The following is a 20,271-nucleotide window of genomic DNA, read 5'->3' on the forward strand; positions in this document are numbered from 1 at the left end:
ATACCATATATGATATGCACTTCATCTACTAAAAAGAAAAAAAAAGAAAATGAAGAAAAGAAATGTAAAGGCTTTTAAAGTTATTAACTAGAATACGAGTTGTTTCATTTTTGTTTTGTTTTGTTTTGTATTACAAGCCGTCATAAATTTTCACCATTTTAATAATTTTGTGCGAACTATATTATGAATGTCTAATTGATAGTCATACGGTTTTTCCTTTATTGAAATCCAGCATTATTATACAAATTCTTTATATCCTATTCATTTCTTCATTTATATTAATGGTACAAATTATTATTATTTTTTTAAAAATTGAATCGCGAATTTTTCCTTGAAAGAGCTCAACAATGAATAAAAAATATTTTCTATACACTTATTATTGCCTAAAATATTATCAATTTATTTTTTGAAGTAATTATTCTTAAAGCTGCTTGTTGATATAGTTGTTTCTCTAATTATAAAACTCCGCTATCAATCGACATCAAGCTCATTTTCGAATAGATCTAATGACTTTAGACAGTATTCTGTATAAAGAAGAACAGCATAAAAATGAAGGAGTAGGAAAATTCGAAATGAAATAACTTTTTATTCACTATTTAATTTCGATAGATATGAGAATTTCTAATTTCTTCAGAAATCCAATATATCATCTTCTATTTGTTTAATTTTTTTTGAAATTGGAAAATAAGATATTACGGATAAAAAGCAGTTATAATAGTATAGTTCAAAAGAAAATATTTCTGTTTTGACTTAAATGAAAAATTTCATCTTCACCAAATTATCATGATGATATAAGTCAAAAATTTGTATATAAATATATATCTTCTTGTTACAAATTATTACATGATGCATTTTATATTTCATTTCTCAATCTATTTCTATATTTCCAATAAAACAGAATTCCAAAGGAAATGGTATTTTCTCCATGTAGCATAATATTTCTTCAAAAAAAATTAAATTACTTAAATCAGAAATTCCATTCAAATGTGATAACTTTTGTTGAAAAAAATTAAATAAATGATCTTCTGCACAGTAATGAAATCCTGCTCGAAAAAAGCTGAAAATTCATTGCTGAAAAAAAACCTTGACGAAATTTTGAAACTATGCTAGAAGAAGAAAGACATTTCAATTAACGAAAGCTCGCTTCAGGTGAAAACTTCTTTAAGAAACAGAAACCTTGTAGCATATTATTTAATTTCCTGGGCGTTATGTTTTTCCTTTCTTTTCTTTTTTTGTTTCTATACATTTTTTAGAAAACAATCTTTTAAATTCTTGTATGTGTCTGCATGTTACTATAATTGTGAGTATTTGAGACGCATACCTATCAAATCAGCATTTTATTTTAGAATGCATATCGAATCTCATTGTTTTTAGAAAACAAGGTTCTTTTTCATTGCTATTTTTAATACTTTATTGTTTTCATTACTTTTGTTTAGAATATGAAAACAGTTGTGCATGGTATCATTTAGAATTCAAAATTAAATTAGACCATTTCGAAGCTTTTACTACTTATTCTCTCGATTTTTTTATATTATTTCAAACTATGCATAAAGTACGCTATAATTTTTCATGTTGTATTTTGTCAAATTTATTCCTTTGTTTACAAGACCTTAGAAATTCACTATTATTCTAAGCATATCTTATTATATGTAAAGCTTTCCAGAAATCCTTTATATGGTGAAAAACTCGTGTATATCTTTTTCTTTCTGCTTGTGGACACCTTAACACAAAAGCTCTAAAATATAACTAATCATATTACTCTGTTGTAAAGTCACATAAAATGTAACAGGATTTATTGAGAATGAAAAATGCGATAAAAGGAACCACAATTTCTATTCAAATGAATCTAAAAGCTGGAAAATGATTTCCTCGAAACTCAATAGAACATCAATTATAAATGTAAAAATAATTTTTAAGTTTTAATCGTCCTTAAAGCAAAGATCAAAAAGATGAAGTCCTGAATATAGAAAAGAAAGAAAATTACCAAATAGAAATAATTTGTACTTAAATAATAGCACGAGTAAATTTAATTATGAAATAACAACCAATAAGACAATCAAGGTTTAATTTAGATTGTTTACTTAATTTGTTTCAAAACTTTTACAACTTATTATTATTAGATTGAAGGTATTTCACCTTGAGATTTATTTGTTAAATAATGAGTCATCAAATAAACTACTGGAAATACTTTGAAGAACACCGAGTATTAACTATGCTTCTCAAATCAATTTATTCTCGTTAATCGTTGCTGCATCAATTATTTGACAATCTAACTCTAAATTGACAATCTAACTCTCATGGTCAATAATGTTGCGCAGGATTTTTAAATTAAATCTTGCATCTATTTCTACTTTATCTGTATTTCAAAACATAGTACGTAGTAAATATTTTAAACAAGTAATTTTTTTAAACTTAATACTTGTTTTTATTTCTTTATATCTCATTTTTATTGTTCTGATGTTAACTTGTGCTGTTTTATATGCTGTTTTGCTTTGAGCATTCTTTCTATACTTAGTATACTAACTGAATCAAAATCTCTCGCAATATATCCCAAAATGTGCATAAAAATTTATAATATGTCAAATTCTATATAAAAATGCATTCATCATTTATACTAGGAAAACTTTTATAATCGGATTAAGAGTCTCTGTGCTAGCATAGTTCATATCTTTATAAAACCTACAACCAAATATAATGTTTTTAAAAATCAAAAACTTATTAATTATATTAAAAAACTGCAAATGAATTATTTTAGAATATGATTACTATGATGATAACAAAAATGGTTTTCGTAAATGCACAATTTTGTTATCTGAAAAAGTCTCTAAATTTTAATTCATGTATGGTAATTTAATATGTTTTTATTAGGATTTTTTTGCCTTATGTTTATGTTTTATTGGGATTTTTTTATGTTTTTTTATTCACTTGATTTTTTTTCAGAGCTTTCTAAAATTTGTAAAACATGAATGTAAAATTGACATCTGCAATTCTATATTTATTAGCTAATGATTTCTTAAGACGTAATTTTCTGCATGTATTTAAATACAGACATGTATCGAATTACTTCTCATTATACTTCAAATAAATTCTAGGCACAAATATGTTTTAGCAATTTTATCATGCTGCGAATCTGATGAATTGAGATTAAAAATGAAGCAAGAATAGGAATTTAGAATAGGAATAGAATTTAGAAGAATAGGAATCTTTTACATTAGTGTTAGGAAAAAATCTTAAGCAAAATATCAACTACATCCAATGATAAAATTCCTTATCGATGTTTTGAAAACAATAGAACAAATTTAGATGTGTATAGAATCCTAACATTTATTTTTATCAGTATTTAATTTGGCGACTACTTGTCATTATTTTAGGAGTATAAAGCCTAAGCTATAAAGCTCAGTACATTATTATCAATGAAAATCTCTTACCTCGTTTATCTCCTCTGGCTTTCATTATAAAAATAATGATGATCGCTAGAAGCACCAAAGCTCCGACTGTGCCCATTAATACTACAAGCACAGTGCTAATTGTCACAGGTTGGCCGTCGTCTAGAAGAGAAAGAAACAAGAATGTAGAAAAATTCTTCCTGAAAGTGTTTCTGTCAATTTGTTGTATTATCTTTATTGCTCTCTGTAATTAAAACAATAACATTTTTTTACATTAAAGATGATTTATCACTGAGATCTTAAGAAATGCACATTTTTTAATTTCTCGATTGCCATTAATGATTACTTTATAAAGAGATATGATTTAGGGAAGCGACGTATTAGTATGATTTATTTTAGAGAGGAATGAAGACAATGAATCTAAAATATTAAGAGTTATAACTAACAGGAAATTTAATATAGAATATTTATTTAATTGTAATACTAATCACTCATTTTCAGAGTTTCTACTTTTTTTTAAAAAAAATTGTGTAATTTCTATTGATGCATCTATAGTTAAAAAGAAATCTAATTGGTAGAATGAGAGAATATTTAATACATTATGTCTTTAATTTCTTATTGTTTACTAATATACGAAAAGTTAAAAATTGCAGACAATAATATTGGCCCTTATTAAATGCGGATAAAGTCTGTATTAGTATTTCTTATAACCTTGCTCCAACAATAACTTAGATAGATAAGGCATGACATAATTTTTCATTTCAGCGTAATCCCAAGCCCTGATTTTCATTCCTGTAATTCCGGTTAATCCCTTAATCTTAATTGTTCCTTATAAGTTGAGTGAGTTGAGGGAACATTCATTGAAACCATTCCCAAATTTAAGGCTAGATGTCAATATATAATAGTATCTCAGAATGTAGAATGTATTTCTGAATGCATTCGTGGGATTTATGCAATAGTAGGAGGCTGAAGAATAATAATCAGGTGATAGTTTGAGTTTTTTTTTCAGGATTATCCATTAATTGTCATAAATCTTAAACAGGTAGACCGATATGGGTTTTAATTTATAGTTGCTGCTATCTGGTTGGTTGCTAGTTTAGATGAAATACAAACGTGCTTAAGATTCCTATTCTTTGAGAAAAGAACCTTACCATCCATATAACAATCAGATTTGATGTACTCCAAGTCATTTTGAGCAATAGAGGATGCAATACTTTCGCTTTATCATAAATTTATGTCTTATGTACTTGTTTAAGAAGTAGTTAAAATGATAACGTAACATAATAAACACTTATAACAACTTAATATAATGTGGAATAAAATCAACACATACAATTCTAACGTAACAAAGCTACGTCCTTATAAAACCCTTCACGGTATTCAAAAAATTTCCCCGCATTATATACCTAATAATAATCTAGCTAAAATATCTGAAAGTTTAATAGAAAATAATTTTTGGTCTTCGAAAGGGGTGGGGTTAAAATTTCTTTAAATACACTATATGAAACATTTTATTTTACCAAATAGATATTTTAAACATTTTTTCTGCATTTTAAAAGTTATTGTATAGATTGCAACAAAGAAAGGAAAAGTTTATTTTTAAGGGTCTAACGAATTCCATGATAAAATGGGAAAATTGAGTATGAGGCATGTTTGTTTCATCAGTAAAAAAGAACATTATAAATGATCAATGTAAATTATTTACCAACGATTAATTGGTTCAAATTCATAGATTATCTGTGCATAAAACAATATGTTTCTTACATATATTTATGTGAGAAACAGTTTGTTAAATATCAGGTAAAAAGGTACCGAAAACAAGCAGAATGTACACAATTCAACTGTCAAGCATATTCTTCTAAAAAGTTTACAATCCAAAAATTAATTTTTATTATGGGTATGTCAGAACTGTATCGAACAAAAATTTTATGAAATTTCCGCGCTGATAGCTGAAAAGGAATATTTTATTTAATAATTATTTGCCAGGAACAATTAATTCGTGACAAAGATAATTTATTGATATTTGGCTGAAAAATACTCACGCATTAAATAACAAAAATAACATGTATCATGAAATTAAATTATAAAAATATCTGAAAAAAATTTGACACACATGTATAGTATATACATTGGAATTGCGATTTTGAAATCAAACATGAAAGGATGATTCCATTTTGCTTTTCCATATAATATTGTACAAAGCTTAAGATTCAGGAATACTCTTTAAAACAAAAGTTTTTAATATGATAATTTTTCTCTATGCTTTATTTAACTAACAAATGATGCATTTATTTGTATCATAAGTAATGTGTAAGGAGACGCTTGCTATCTTTGCTACCAAATTTCACCTAGCCAAGTATAGTTTGAAATTTTCAAAACGATATATTTTATTTTCTTGCAAGTTTTAAATCTTTGAAAAACTCTTTTTTAATCAATTATTTTGTTTAAATTATATTTGTTTATGATATAATTTAAAAATTTAATTCTTACTTAAAATTTTCAGGAAACTAAATTTATAAAAGATGAGAATAATATTTAAAATAAAACAGCTATTGCCATTATGATTGAAATTCATTTTATAAACAATTATCAGTAATATATTAAAAATAACCGCATACTATTAAAAGAGATTACCATTGTTTCTTCTTGTTAAAGATATTCATTGTACTATCGATGTGCTTGTGGAACAAAATCATGTTACCGTGAAATAAATTGGCATTTCACTAACTCGTGACAACATAATGTAAAATGTACCAGATAGCCTGAATCAGAATTCGCAAGAATTATTCAGAATCGAATTTAGAATGCTTTGTAATGTCACAAGCGTGTGATAAACACGTTAGACAATAGAATTGTAAAGCAGAATATATTATATAAATAGAATCAGAATCATATGCATCATAGAGTTTGACAATTTATATCGAAGTTTTAGAGAAGGGAGTAAATTAAAACAGAAAGCTTTGTCAACTCTATTGTAGGAAACTGCTAGTTGGAAATTAAAAAAAAAAAAAAACTATATCGTTTTTAATAAGATTATTCCAAAACAGACTATTTAACTTCTGAGCACAGTTCAACAATATTTTTAATAAAATCAGTGACAGTAATTCCACCAGAATTTTATTGAAGGCTATTTATAAAAGCTTTTATATTTCCTCCTCTCGAATAAAATTGTGGATATCGGACAAGACTGCGAACACCACAAATACATTGATTTCTATTTTCACATATAAAAGTTGCTTGCTTCTAAGTATAATAGAGAAAACCGACATTTGTGTATCAACTGCTAGCTATTGACAAACAATATTAAGGGAATACCGATGTTTGACATGAATCTAGTGTGAGATTAATCGCTGACACAAGTACCATAAAATCAAAGATATACAGGGTGATTCAAAACTTATCGTTCAAATTTCTTAGGGTAGAGAGGGACACATCGCTTGGCTACCTATGTCACCTGATTTATTGCCCATGGATTTCTTTTTGTGCTGGCCTATGAAAGACCATGTGTACGAGACTCCCGTCGACAATGAAATGGACCTTGTTGCACGAATAGTGACCGCCACAGGCATTGTCCACGATGTACCAGACGATTTTGAAAATGTTCGTCGGTCAATGCAATGACTTTGTGAATGTAGTGTTTGTGTAAACTGTCGCAATTTTGAACAACTGAAGCATGAAAACTGTCAGAATCTTCAGTTTAATTTTTTTAAGATTTATATTTAGTATGAAGAAAACAACAAATACATATATTATGTACCGGGTGCCAATTAAACTGTACAGAAAAAGATAATAATGATAGAACGTATAAAATAATTTAATATAGAACTTTCGGTCATGTTCTGTTATAATGACATTAATTACAAATATGATTTCTAACTTAAGTGATACCATGATACCTCAAAGTCACTTTAGCCAATTGAAGGGCCGCGGTGGCCTGGGGGTAAGGTCTTGGCTTCAGGGTTTCAGGTTCGAGATCCGTTTCCACCAAAGAACAGTCTTATAAGGGGGTCTGTTGCACGTTAAGTCAGTCAGGCCAAATGTCCTCCCGCTGCTGTGGTGTGGAGAGGGGAGCACCAACTCAGGTGTCGTCCTCGTCATCTGGCCACGGTTCAAAATTACGGGGTCCGTCCCAAAATAGACCTAGTGTTGCTTTACAACGGAACGTTTATATAACTAAACTAAACTTGGCAAATGAAGATATCATATCCCCTCTTTACCATGAGATTTTGATTCATGGAATCGGATTGCCATCTTAATGCAAGAAGGATCAAGACTATTAATGCCAAATAGCTTGTTAAGTTGCGTTTCATGATATTCTTGGGAGTTTATTTTCCATTGCAAATCTTTTACTTTACATTTGCCACACATACGTTTAGAGATTCCTATATTGAAAGTGATACTTTTGGATATATGTATCATATCACTGAGTCTCCGACCAGCCTCGAAGGCACACAAATATAAAAGCTGAATGACCGGACCGCTGCAACAACAACACTCTCGGGACTGTGGTTGAGTCTTGAAGGCCATCACTGTCCACGATACAATCCTTTGCTAAGGAAGTACGTCCCGTCATCGATGGGAGGAGCCAGACTCCCATCTTTTCGTCTATCCTCCGGGGTGTCGAGAACTAACCACCATGCTGGAAGCTTCTCATCCTGATTTCGAGATGCCAACCAGTGGATCACTCTTGGATATAAGAAGATTATAATAGTTCACTTTTGACTATAACACTTTAAATGCGGTGTCTGGAATCTAAAACATTCTTTTTGAACAATTGCATTTCAAATAATTAAAATGGTTATAATTATTGAAATTGTGAAATTGAAAAATCCATATATAAATAACTCGTTATTCAACGCGATAAACGAAATTACTATAGTTTTGGCATTTAATATCGTTTTTTTATAACCTTATATTTTATATCACTTTCGCACACTGAGTGTCAAAGTTTAAAAGCATCTGAAGGTTTATATAAATATTATATATATATATATATATATATATATATATTTTATTTCCCAAACAAAATATTTGCTTCAAACGCAGATGATAACATCTGCTTTTGAAATTACGAATTACAAATCAGAAGGAAAATAATTTATTTATGCAATCTTCGAAATACATAAAGAATAGTTTAAGAAACATAAGAGAAAAAAAGACTTCTTGCAAATTTAATTTGCTTCGTTTTCTTTGATGTTGTAGTCATTTGAAGAGTTAATTCTAAATAAACAATCGGATTTGTTAAGATAAAGCAAATACAAAAGTGAATGAATGATTCAATTCAAGATAAAACTCAAACACGAGAATCTCTGGAAAAATAAAAAAATAAAAAGACGATGAGATTTAAAGAATTCTTCAGCTACAAATTGAAATTCAGCAAGCGTATCTGCGAAATGGTTGTTCATTAAAAATGATTGGTATTTGGACGAGCAAAAATAACCTAGAAGGCGATTTTAGATATTCTCAACACTATTAAATTTAACGCGAAAAATAATTAGGTAAAGATGATTGAAGGTGAATTATGCAGCAAGCGGAAGAAGCGGGCGAATCGCCCAGGAAACTTTCGTCTTCGAGAAATAAAAGTTTAATAACGACGCAAAACGTGGAAAGTGTCAAATACCATTAAGGTCCAGAGCCATGAATGTTGATTAGTTCAGGAACAATAAACCCTCCATTCGCTTAAAGACTTAGAATGTAGTAATTAGAAACTCAGTTTCTTAAGGCTATCATGTAGAACAATGCTGTAGATACTAACAAATTAGGGGGGGATGCAATTTCGTTTTGATGATAACTGTTTTTGGTCTTTATAAATATTGCCAAGGAAGATAGTAGATTTGTAAATAGGTTTAAAACAGTTTAATTCGGCATGAAGTGCTATAAATTTTAGCAATAATTTGCTAACATTATTGGTAAATATAAGATTTTGAATAAAGACATACGAATACCTGAATTGCTTTATCTCTTTTCATTAAATATTTATTAAAATTTTAAAACGTTTAAATATCGGCAATTCTCTTTTGTTGAAATTGGCTTGCAATAAAATAATTTTCCGCTTTTAGTTTCACAAATCTTCCTAATTTTGATTTAAATAAATTTTAAATATAACATGATCTTTCTAATTAAGTCAAGAAATAATAGTTTCATTTGAATTTTGTGTTATTGACAAATATGACAAAATTACATTTTCTATTGCATTTAAGAACTCCCATTGCTTTCGCTGTTATTATATTATCACCATAAATTACGATAATTAAAATGCTAAGAAGAAACATTAAAAATGGATAGAGAATGTTTACTAAAAATTTGATTTTTATAAAGTTTTTTGAATATAATTTAATTTATTTGTTGTTATTTGCTTTCGCGGCTTACTCAGTGAATTGTATTTGCACTAAATATAAAAATGCATAATAACACGTCTTTCTTTAAATTGCTGTTAAAGGAATGTTCTTCACTTAAAAAAGCTAAGTGTTTCAACATTCTAGTTTTTAAAAGCATTAATATCTTCGAATTATAATATTGCGAGTATATTACAACAATGCATTTCACTTGAAAGAGCTAAATGTTATAACATTCCAGTTTTTAAAAGCATTAATATCTTTGAATTACAACATTACGAGTAGGTAGTTAAGGCGTTCGGAAATACTATTATAAGACTTTTTGGATTAAATTTTCCGACGTGTCAGCAAAATAAAGAAATTATCCAAATGGAGGAAAAAAAGGATTTATTACTTGATCTGAATATTTATGATTTGAATATGAAGTATGGTAGTCAAAGCCTTACTGTAAAATGCAATATGCAATAAAATTTGTTCTAAGGATAAAATGCCCTAATGCCCCTCACTTCAAGACGTGTGTAAGGCTATCATTCATTGCCATATATAACCTGGAATTTGCAAATCGATATATTATATTTTCTGGAAAGTTTAACCACTTAACTGTTTTATTTTCTTTCCTATCTAATAAGATAACACCTTCTATTTTGGGAATATTTTCTTATTTTGATTCAAATGGAAATCCATTGAATACTTGACTTTTCTCTGTACTCGAATTAATTTTAATATTGAATTATAATTGTTATGAATGGTTAAAGTTTTTGCTTATAACTATTAAAATTCGATAAGTCGATGCACGTACGACACTCGGGTAAAACAGTTAAGCGGTTAAAATCCTTGTGAAACTATTTTTAATTAATTAATTTGTTTGAATTATATTTATCTTTTATTCCATATGGAATTTAATTTTTGGTTAAAATTATTTATAGAATTGAAGATTCTTTCAGAAAATTAGATTTATAAAAGGATGAGAACACTAAAACTGTTATTTTCATTATAATTAAAATCAATTTTATAAACTAATACAAGCTATAAATTTTTAAATAAATCATTACATAATATTACAATAATTATATAATGTTGTCTATTATTGTAAAGGACATTCAATGCTTCCAGAACAATGTCATGCCACCATGAAATTGATGGTCAGTTCATTAAGTTCTGATAGCATAATATGAAACATACCAGATAGCCTGAATAATTTATTATTTATGTATTTACATATTGTGTTTCTAGTATTTCTCATGGAAAATAATTATTTTGTAATTTTTTAAAAAAATGTAGAAAAAATGGAAATTAAGATTTAAATTCCGAAAAGCTTTGCTGCAAAATTTAGAATTAACAAGTATATAGCGGAGGAATAAAAAAATAAATAAAAAAAATTAAACATATTTGTGTGTGAATTTCCCGGTGTTTCCTGGAAAGTTGAAATCGAAGCTCCATGTCATTTGTTTATCAACAAACATTTCCTTGCAAGTTTTATTTCTTTTTACTGCAAATCGGGGTGTATAAACAAAAGAAAATTTCTATTTGATGAAAAAATGATGAAAAAGACCAAATTTTTGTCGTTATATTTTTAACCATAATTTTAACTGATGATTCGCATTTATTGTCATTGGCTGTAGATTTGTTTTTCTTCCCTTTCAAGATTCCTGAAGTAAAGTTATGGCGTAAATGTATCTTCTTCAGGATCCTGCTTAAATAGAAATATTCCATATTTGTATTTATCCCATTCTTTAATACTGTATTTAATACTCTGATGATATCTTTTTTTCTGGTATATTAATTTCTACGTAAGTAAATTTCAAAGTAAATATACTCTACGAGAATGTAGAAAATGAATTTTCAAGATCTCGAAACCTTGAAATTGGAATGATAACAACTGATTTATATTTTTTTTATTATACATATATTTGATATTTGTCTAATTTCTATATTACATATTTGAATGAACATATTTTCCTGATTAATTTATTCAGGGTGTTTGTAAAAGAAGTAAAACATTTCCTAAAAGTCAACCTAAAAATTTGTTGTTTTTGATATTGGCTTCAAATAATTTTGGAAACTTTGAACAAATTATTGCTGAGTCTTTTCAATATTTGTTTGGCAAAAAGGAATTTTATAAACTGATTTTCATGACCTAATTTGATGTATAATGGAAGAAGTGTTTTTGTTTTTTTTTCATTCAGGAACATTCGATTTTTATCAATTCCGCAGAGATGTCTTATTTGGTAGTAAGTAGAATCTGTAACAATTCGTCATATCAGAATTGTAAATGTTAAATCACATTTTTTTCAAGATAATCCCTTAAAAATCAATTACAATTCTAAGTAACCAAAATATTGAATAGTATTTATATTAAGGTATATTTTATAAAATTATGGATTAATTTTCTCCGATGCTTACCGTCTAATAAATTTCAGCAAACATATATAAACTCGATGGATATTCGTCTGAATAGATATTTCATCAAAGACCAACAAAAGGGGGAAGGTGATACAAATTCAAAGCATACGAAGCCAAAATAGGAATTAAAATTATTAAGCATTTAAATGTAGAAAAATTCATTTCTGATATTGAATTGATAAATAAACCATTTGAATGTAAAAGAGGTATATTTCTCAGATTTGCTTGTCCAGAAATATATCACTTAAGAAATTCATCATTTTCATTGCAAACTTTCATAGGGTATTGAATCATTTTCTAAAGATATGAACTGAAAGTTGTAGCTTTAGATGCAATTTGCGTTTTTCAATAAAAGTAGTTCCCTTTTTAGCATTCATAAAGATCTAACAAGCAACAGCATAATGCTAATAAACAATATATCGCTACAACTTTTGATTATGTAATACGAAAACCTCTATATCTAAGTTAGCATTTAAAAAAAAAACATTGAATCTAGTAAATGAAATACAATCAAAGTAAAAGAATAAATAAAGCATTTCAACTTTATTGGTGTTTATGTCTAATTAAATTACCTTTTCCAAACTGTAACAAACATAGTGTTATACTAAGCATTCGGCAAATGAATCTTGCATCTGTACAACTAAGAGTGTCGGTCAGAGAGATCTCTGATAATCCTGATATAGCCAAATCATAGAATATAATCCTTAATCCTTTTCATATCCTTACTTAAAAACGAACTGAACTGCAATACTGTTTTCATGTTCATTTTTTTTTAGAATATTAATATAAAATAGAACTCGTGAAGAAAATACTAAAACTCTTTTAATTAACAGGTTTTTATTTTTGGTGCAAGTAAATAAATGCTTTCGTACTGAAAACATCAAAATGGATCGAAGCATATCTGTTTACAAATCTGACTTGGTTTGTTTATGCGCCCATCAGTGCAAATATATATTTTTTCAAATATGTTTACAAGCTTAAATACTGAATCCCTTTTTGCAATTATTATTTAATAAAATGTTAGCATTTTGTGTCGATTGATTAATTTAATTCAAACAAATCAAATTAAAAACTCACTTTTAAGTAAACATTTTAGGGTTACTTTATCACTGAAGAGCAAACACACTTCCAGTGGTAAAATTTATTCAATGAATATTTTCATCCTCTATTGAGAAATGCTATATCAAGATGAAAAAATAAACATTTATAAAGAGGAAGAAAATCGACAATTTTTCCAAAAAATTTAGAAATAAAAGAAGACGAAGTTGGCAATTTAAAGTTTTTGAAACTGGATAATTGGATAAATAGATGATTTAATTAAATTGAAGTGATATTGGAAATGTTTGTACATTTACTTTTTAAAGAAAAAATGCATCTTTAGCATTTTTTACCTTATTATTCTATTTTTGAACTTAAAATAAATTTATAAGGGGTAAAAATAAATATTTCTATTAGCGTATGTATTTCTTTTTAAGTAACGTATGTATTTTATTTTTAATGTATGTATGTTATCTTTTTATGTATTTTTGTTTATCTAATTTGATATTAAAATTACATGACAACCGTGGCTGATAATTATCATTTATCATTACGCATTTCATTAAGCTCTAATAATAGATTCGTCCTATTCTTTTTACAAAAAATATAATAATTTACCAAAACAAATTATAATTAGCACATTCAATTCAGCCTGAGTCGTACAATTATATATAGATTCTAATGAATCTAGCCAGAATAAAATAATTTAATTTTTTTTAATACATTGTAACAATCACTTTGATTTAATATTTCAACTTATATTAACGAAATGTAATGACCGAAGAAAATGCGTAAAATTACTTTATAAAATACAAAGAAAAAATTGTTACATTTTTTTGACTGAATTTAATTTTACATCAGGCAAAACCTAAACTCGGTTTAAGCCGGAAACCAACCCCTCTAATAGAAAAGTCACAAAGATAATCAAAAGCCAACAAAAGACAAATAGTAAAAAGTAAATCAAATCAGACATCAGCTCGTTTGGGCTGAGATCTTTTGGGTTACTTAATATTAGAATCAAATAGTAGATCATAAATAGAAAAAGAAAACTTTCCAAAATTGAGTAAAATAGTGAAAAAATAGAATTCACAAGGAAAACAAAATGATATCATTAGTTATGATTGATTATGCATCGTCCTTTTCATCCAAGTTCATGGATTTGGTGATTTATCGTCTTCAATAAAAAAAACACATCAAAAACATATAAATATTTTTTTCATAAAAAAATGAATGAATCGTAGAAAGAATATTACTACAAGTCACTTGTTTACCATGAAAATTTAAAAAAAAAACTTTTTTTTTTTTGAAGATGTTATAAATATTTGTAGTAAATAAAACTATTGGTGCTGAAGCCTTATTGCTAGAAATTGCAACAAAACCTTATATTAAGAATTAATTATCCCTTTATTATACTTTTTATTTTCTTATTATAAAAAATTCCAACAGATTGTATTGCAAATTTTTCATTTTACCTCACCATATTCATTTGATTCACTTTCAGACAACAATATCGTTTCGTTATCAAATCTCTATAGAATTAAATAAAATATTTTTCAAATTAGGACGATTCGATTGAATAAAGTGTGTCATAAAATATCACTCATATTCTTTAATAAGTTGCTTAATATGCAACTAAATATTTTTCTAGTATTAGTGAATGCAGAAAATTGAAATGCTTAGTAATTTACGGGCTTAGTTTCCTTATGACAATAATTAATAACTATATTTATTTATTACAATATATATTCTGTTCTTTGCCTGTTCTTGCCGAACTAAATTACATCCTAAAAACAAATAACATTTTAATTACTACTAGCAGAATGCCATACCACGCCACATATTATATCATATATAAAGTCTGATTAGCCTTTAAATGAACCGTTCAAAATCGAAACAGAATTATAAACACATTTAATAAGCATTTTACTGATCATCATCAAGCTGAGCATCTTTCCTCTTAAGATGCTCAGAGAAATGGATCTGATTCGCATTAAAACGATCACCGCAGTTAAAATATCTTCACTTTTGAAAGGTTGACAGATAATATCTTTTTTTGCCTGGTAATATCCCCGCTATTTTTTCGCAATTTGAGGACGTTTTCAGAATCTTCCTGCTATAGATTAAAAGACAAACATCGATCTCTCTTTTCTTAAAAAGGAATAATAACTTTTTGTTAGTTTTATATGTTCAATAAACTTTTTTGAAACTTTATTCATTTAATCTTCTGATAATAAAATTATTTCAGAGCAAAAGTCTTCTGTACTCTTATAAATGAATGAAAAATATAATATAATAATCGAATTGACTAGCGTCTTATTGTAATGACAATTTTCTAATTTAACACTCTTATTATTTTTTAACTCGTTTAATTCTCTTTATCATAAACGTAATCCATTTAACTCGTTTCTCTTATTTATAATTTCAACAGCAAAAATTTTTCAGACATCATAACATCTGAGTTAAATAGTGCCTGATTTGTAATTAGAGTTTTCAAATTCCCATTTTATTAGATTTCATGGGCCGAGTAGCAAACAAATGTTTAAAAAATTTCTAAATGCGATTAAGTAATGGTTATTTAAATGATCAGTTATTATTTATTTGAGATGTAAGCATTTAACTCATGTGCTTGTCGAAATTGGTTTTATTTCAAGGGTTAAAAATAGATTTTGCACTTAATAAAAATTAAATTTATGTTACTTTCCCTATGATTATAACTAGAGTCATTAACACTGATTAAAAACTGTACCTCTCTATACATTAGTATACAGGGCGTAAATCACAATGATGTAATAAATATAATTTGGAAAGGAATTTTACGAAGTTCGGGATCATTTAATTTAGTTTGTTTACTAGGTCTACACCTATAAATCTGTTTCATTTGCTGTGGAATCAATAAATTCACTAATCATTTTAAATTATCGCTTATATTTCCAAAGGATAATTCACCTCTATGTTACATATGATAAGCAATCACTATTAATTTTAACTTGGTCATGATACAAAGTTAAAAAAAATAATAAGATAAAAATAAGACAAAATTTGGAAGGGAATTTTATGAAGTTGTAACTCATTTAATTTAGTTTATTTACTAGGTATATTCCTAAAAATCTGTTTTATTTGCTGTAAAACCAACAAATTTAACAATCATTTTACATATTACTTATATACAAACATATATTCCCAAAGGATAATTTTCCTCTATTTCCTGTATGATAAGCAATCACTTTTGATTTTAACTTTGTCCTTATAGAAAGATAATCAAAAATAATAATAAATGAATTATAAATAATATATGCTATTATTTGTGCAAATATATCTATTTACAGTAGATTTTTAAAAGTGCTGTCTATATTATAATCAACTGTTTAACTCTTTCAATTGTATAAAGTTTCATTCTCATATTGTAACAATTTAGTTAGAAAATCTTGCAAATTTAAATTTCAGGCTCTGACATTGATTAATTTATTTTCAATTTATCAGCAGGCTTATCTCCTAGCTGCGCTTACTGAATAAAGTAATAAATCATACATTAATTATTTGAAAATAACTTCACGCTCTGCAAAGCAGCATTTTAATCTGGAATTCCGGGAATCTTATTCTGCGATCAGTTAGTTAAATACTTTGATTGTGGAAAACGTGTAAATTAATAATTTGGAAGAATTATTCAACTAATGGTTATTTTTGAAGCAATCCATTTTCTATAAAGCAGTATTTTAATTTGAAAATCTAGAAATCACATTTTGTGATCAATTTATTGCATATTTCGATTTTATATTTCGGGTGGCGCTTAAATTAATAATTGCGATACATGCTTTCAATTCAGAATTAATTTACGTTTAATCAAACAACATACTTGATTTTAAACTTAGTAATTGTTTTTCGTATTGTATTCTACAATTTTGAATTATAATGTAAGGATAAAATTCAGTGGAAAGCTTATATATCGATATCATTACACAAACAGTGATAATTGTTCATATATTTTATTCATGATTAACATGAAATACCTAATTATCTTGAATAAGTTTGTATGATTAAAATTGCAAAAAGATAATAGATATATTGCCACTTTAAATATATCACTATTTCATCAGCGAAACAAAAAAATTATTTATTTAGACTTGAATTTTTTTTTTTATTTTAATGTATAATGTCAATTTTATTTGATGTATTCACTATGCAAATAAATAGTTACTAAGCTCATTTGGTACTGTTCAAGAAATATATTTCATATCTTTAATTTTTCATGTTTCATATCTTAATTATGAACATATGTGCATGCATTTATTAATATCACATTGGCATTTTAATTTACCAGCGTTTATTAGAACCATAAATCATAGTTAATTTCAAATTATATATATTTATTTTATTATTTTCGTTGTTAAAACATTTAAATAAGTTTTTAAAATACATATATAATTCGGAAAGCCTTTTTCAGCATTCACAATGATATCTATATTAGTTATAATAAAGCTCAATGTGAGTATGTGTTTGTGTTGGCGCTCTACAAGCCAGACCGTTCGACCTACAGTTACGAAATTTGTCATGTGCATACCTTAGAGGCCGAAAATGTGAATCTTGGAACGATTTTTTTTAAATTTTTAATTAGAATTTTAATTAATTAAAAATTATGAGACATTTTAGCGTTTTTCAGCTATAAGCTCTGAAAATATTTTAGCACAAAAACGATTTTTACATTAAATTGAAGTCCAAAAATCATCTTTTTAATGATACCAATGTTTTTACCTACAAATTTAAATTTATATTTTAATGAATTTTTAAATAAAGATTTTAATCATATTTTTCAAAAAATTCATTCCCATAAAATAAAATTTAATTTGAACGGGCACGCTTCTCGAGAATGGGAATTAAAATTAGCTTTGTCAACGTGTTGCCATCACTTTAACAGAAGCTCAAATTAAGAAACAAATCAACTATTATGGCAAATTAAATATATAAACATGTGATTTTCAGCAGATTTCTGTATTAAATGAAAAAAAATGATATTTACTAAAAAGTGAGTGCATGGAAAAGCTTTCTATGACTTTAGACAATATATGTATCCTAATTGAGTAAAACAGTTTAATTTAAGAGAAACATAGTATAATATATATAGGACAATCACTCTAATCAGAGCCCATCAGTTAATTTTGGGCATGCATCTGCTAATAAAATGGTCTAAATGATTATATTTTATGTAACTTGAGTTAATAAATGATCTGATGAACTACGAATTTTAAATTTTTACATAGGTACTCTACCCTTTAAGTCACATTCCATCAAATATTCTTAAAAAACCAGTATTTTAAATAAAAATTGTTGAACTAAAATCAACTAAATCAATCACTAAAACTGACTAATTTATGAAAATTGAAAATCACTCTTCTATAAAAATTGGCGTTTATAGCGACCGTCTCAATGAAGATACGCCAATCTTTTGCCAAAGTTTCTCGACAGCGATTAGCCTATGATTATGAAACTGTTGATTATTCTAAAATTGATATATAAAAAACTTCATAAATGTTTCAGATTTTGTCGCAGAAGGTAGAAACTATTTATTTATTTAAAAAGTGTCAAATTTATTTCGCAGACTATGATTATTTAGGACCAAAGGATTGTGTAAAATTTAATCTTTTTTCTAATAAACTAATAATTTTTTCATAAGTAAATTTATTGACTGAAAATAAAATATTTTTATTTAAATCATTTAAATATTTTGAAATTAAAACTAAAAACTGAACTTTACGATGAATAAGAGATCCTTTTTTGAATAATTCTTTAAGATATAAAATATATGAAAATTATTCTGCAGTGTATATACATGTTCAATGTCGAACGCTTCTGCTTTCAATTTTCATATTAAAAAAAATATGTAGTTGATTTCGGTAAAAAATGTTTTTATATTAATTACAGTTTAATGTTTCCACTTTAGTACAAATTTTATGGACGTTGACAGAAAATTAGAGAGATACATAAGTAGTACAATAAACAGAACTGTTTAAGGTCTACATTGTAATATGACTGAATTATATAACTGTCAAAATATGAAGCTTAAAAATATTTTGCAGAAAAATTTATTAAGAGAACAAGTTACATATAATATTTAATTGGAAATTTTAGCGAACATTAATTCTGGCTAAAGGCGGCTAGTAAGGAAATAAGGCCGATATGAATATAATTAAATAATGTATCAATAAAAATTTATTAAAGCTCTGCTTCATGATTGTCATTATATTTCCTACTTGCTAAGAGCAATTCTGTTAGCTATTAAGATTCTTGCATTTTTGTTCTAAACCGCTGTTTTTAAATAAAGTAACATATTTGCTTCTTTCTAATGTACGAGTTTAACTGTAGCTGCACTTACCTAAGAAACATGTTAAAATGTTGATTATTTAATGGTCTGAGAAGGAGAATGAAGTTACCATGTTTATATACTTTTACAATACAAGATATACATTGCAAGTGACATGTGGATATTTATACAATACAAGATATTTTAATTATATAATAACTGGAATTTTACTCAGCTATTTTTTATAAAATGCAGAAAGAAATTAGGCAGTAAATTCAATAAACATTTCAATAAATAATGAGACATAAAATTGAAGCCGAAAATTTTATTTGTGTGAAGGATCATGACAGGGCTATTGGAAATTTTCACTGTTGCATAAAATAGTCTTTATTCTACAAAATCATAAGAGAACATTGTCTTTTTGGAGTCGCCGGGATGGTAATAGAAGAGCCATGATGACAGAACAAGCCTGGAGCAGTCGAGATGAAGGACTACGATGATGAATCAGGAACCGCTAAGGTGACAGAGCTTTTATGAAAGTCTTGCAAGACCGAGATGATAAAACGAGATTTTAAATCTGGAACCACCAATTGACAGAACGAGATAATACGTTTTCAAACTGTGGGAGATGGAAGATGTGGAACAATCGAAATAGCCGAATGAGTTGATAAGTCTTGAACCGCTGAGATGAGGAAACAAGCTAGAAATCATGAGTCACCGAGAAGACATAAGCGAAATAGTAAATTTGCAGCAATCGCTAGGATATAAAGCGGAAGAGTGTCTGTAGCCATAAAGATGATACTAATGTGATGGC

The 20,271-nt window shown here is 27.1% G+C and overlaps 1 protein-coding gene across 1 annotated transcript in view; it reads right to left on the reverse strand.

Annotated features, from left to right (window-relative positions):
• LOC129989399 (nephrin-like) overlaps positions 1–20,271 on the reverse strand; it is a 590,283-nt gene that overhangs the window by 37,987 nt on the left and 532,025 nt on the right. Inside the window, exon 11 of the mRNA XM_056097917.1 lies at positions 3,429–3,548. Within this exon, the coding sequence (XP_055953892.1) occupies positions 3,429–3,548 (120 nt within the window). The remainder of the gene's footprint in view (positions 1–3,428; positions 3,549–20,271) is intronic.

The sequence above is a fragment of the Argiope bruennichi genome, chromosome 2, assembly GCF_947563725.1.
Source record: "Argiope bruennichi chromosome 2, qqArgBrue1.1, whole genome shotgun sequence".
Lineage (NCBI taxonomy): Eukaryota > Metazoa > Arthropoda > Arachnida > Araneae > Araneidae > Argiope > Argiope bruennichi.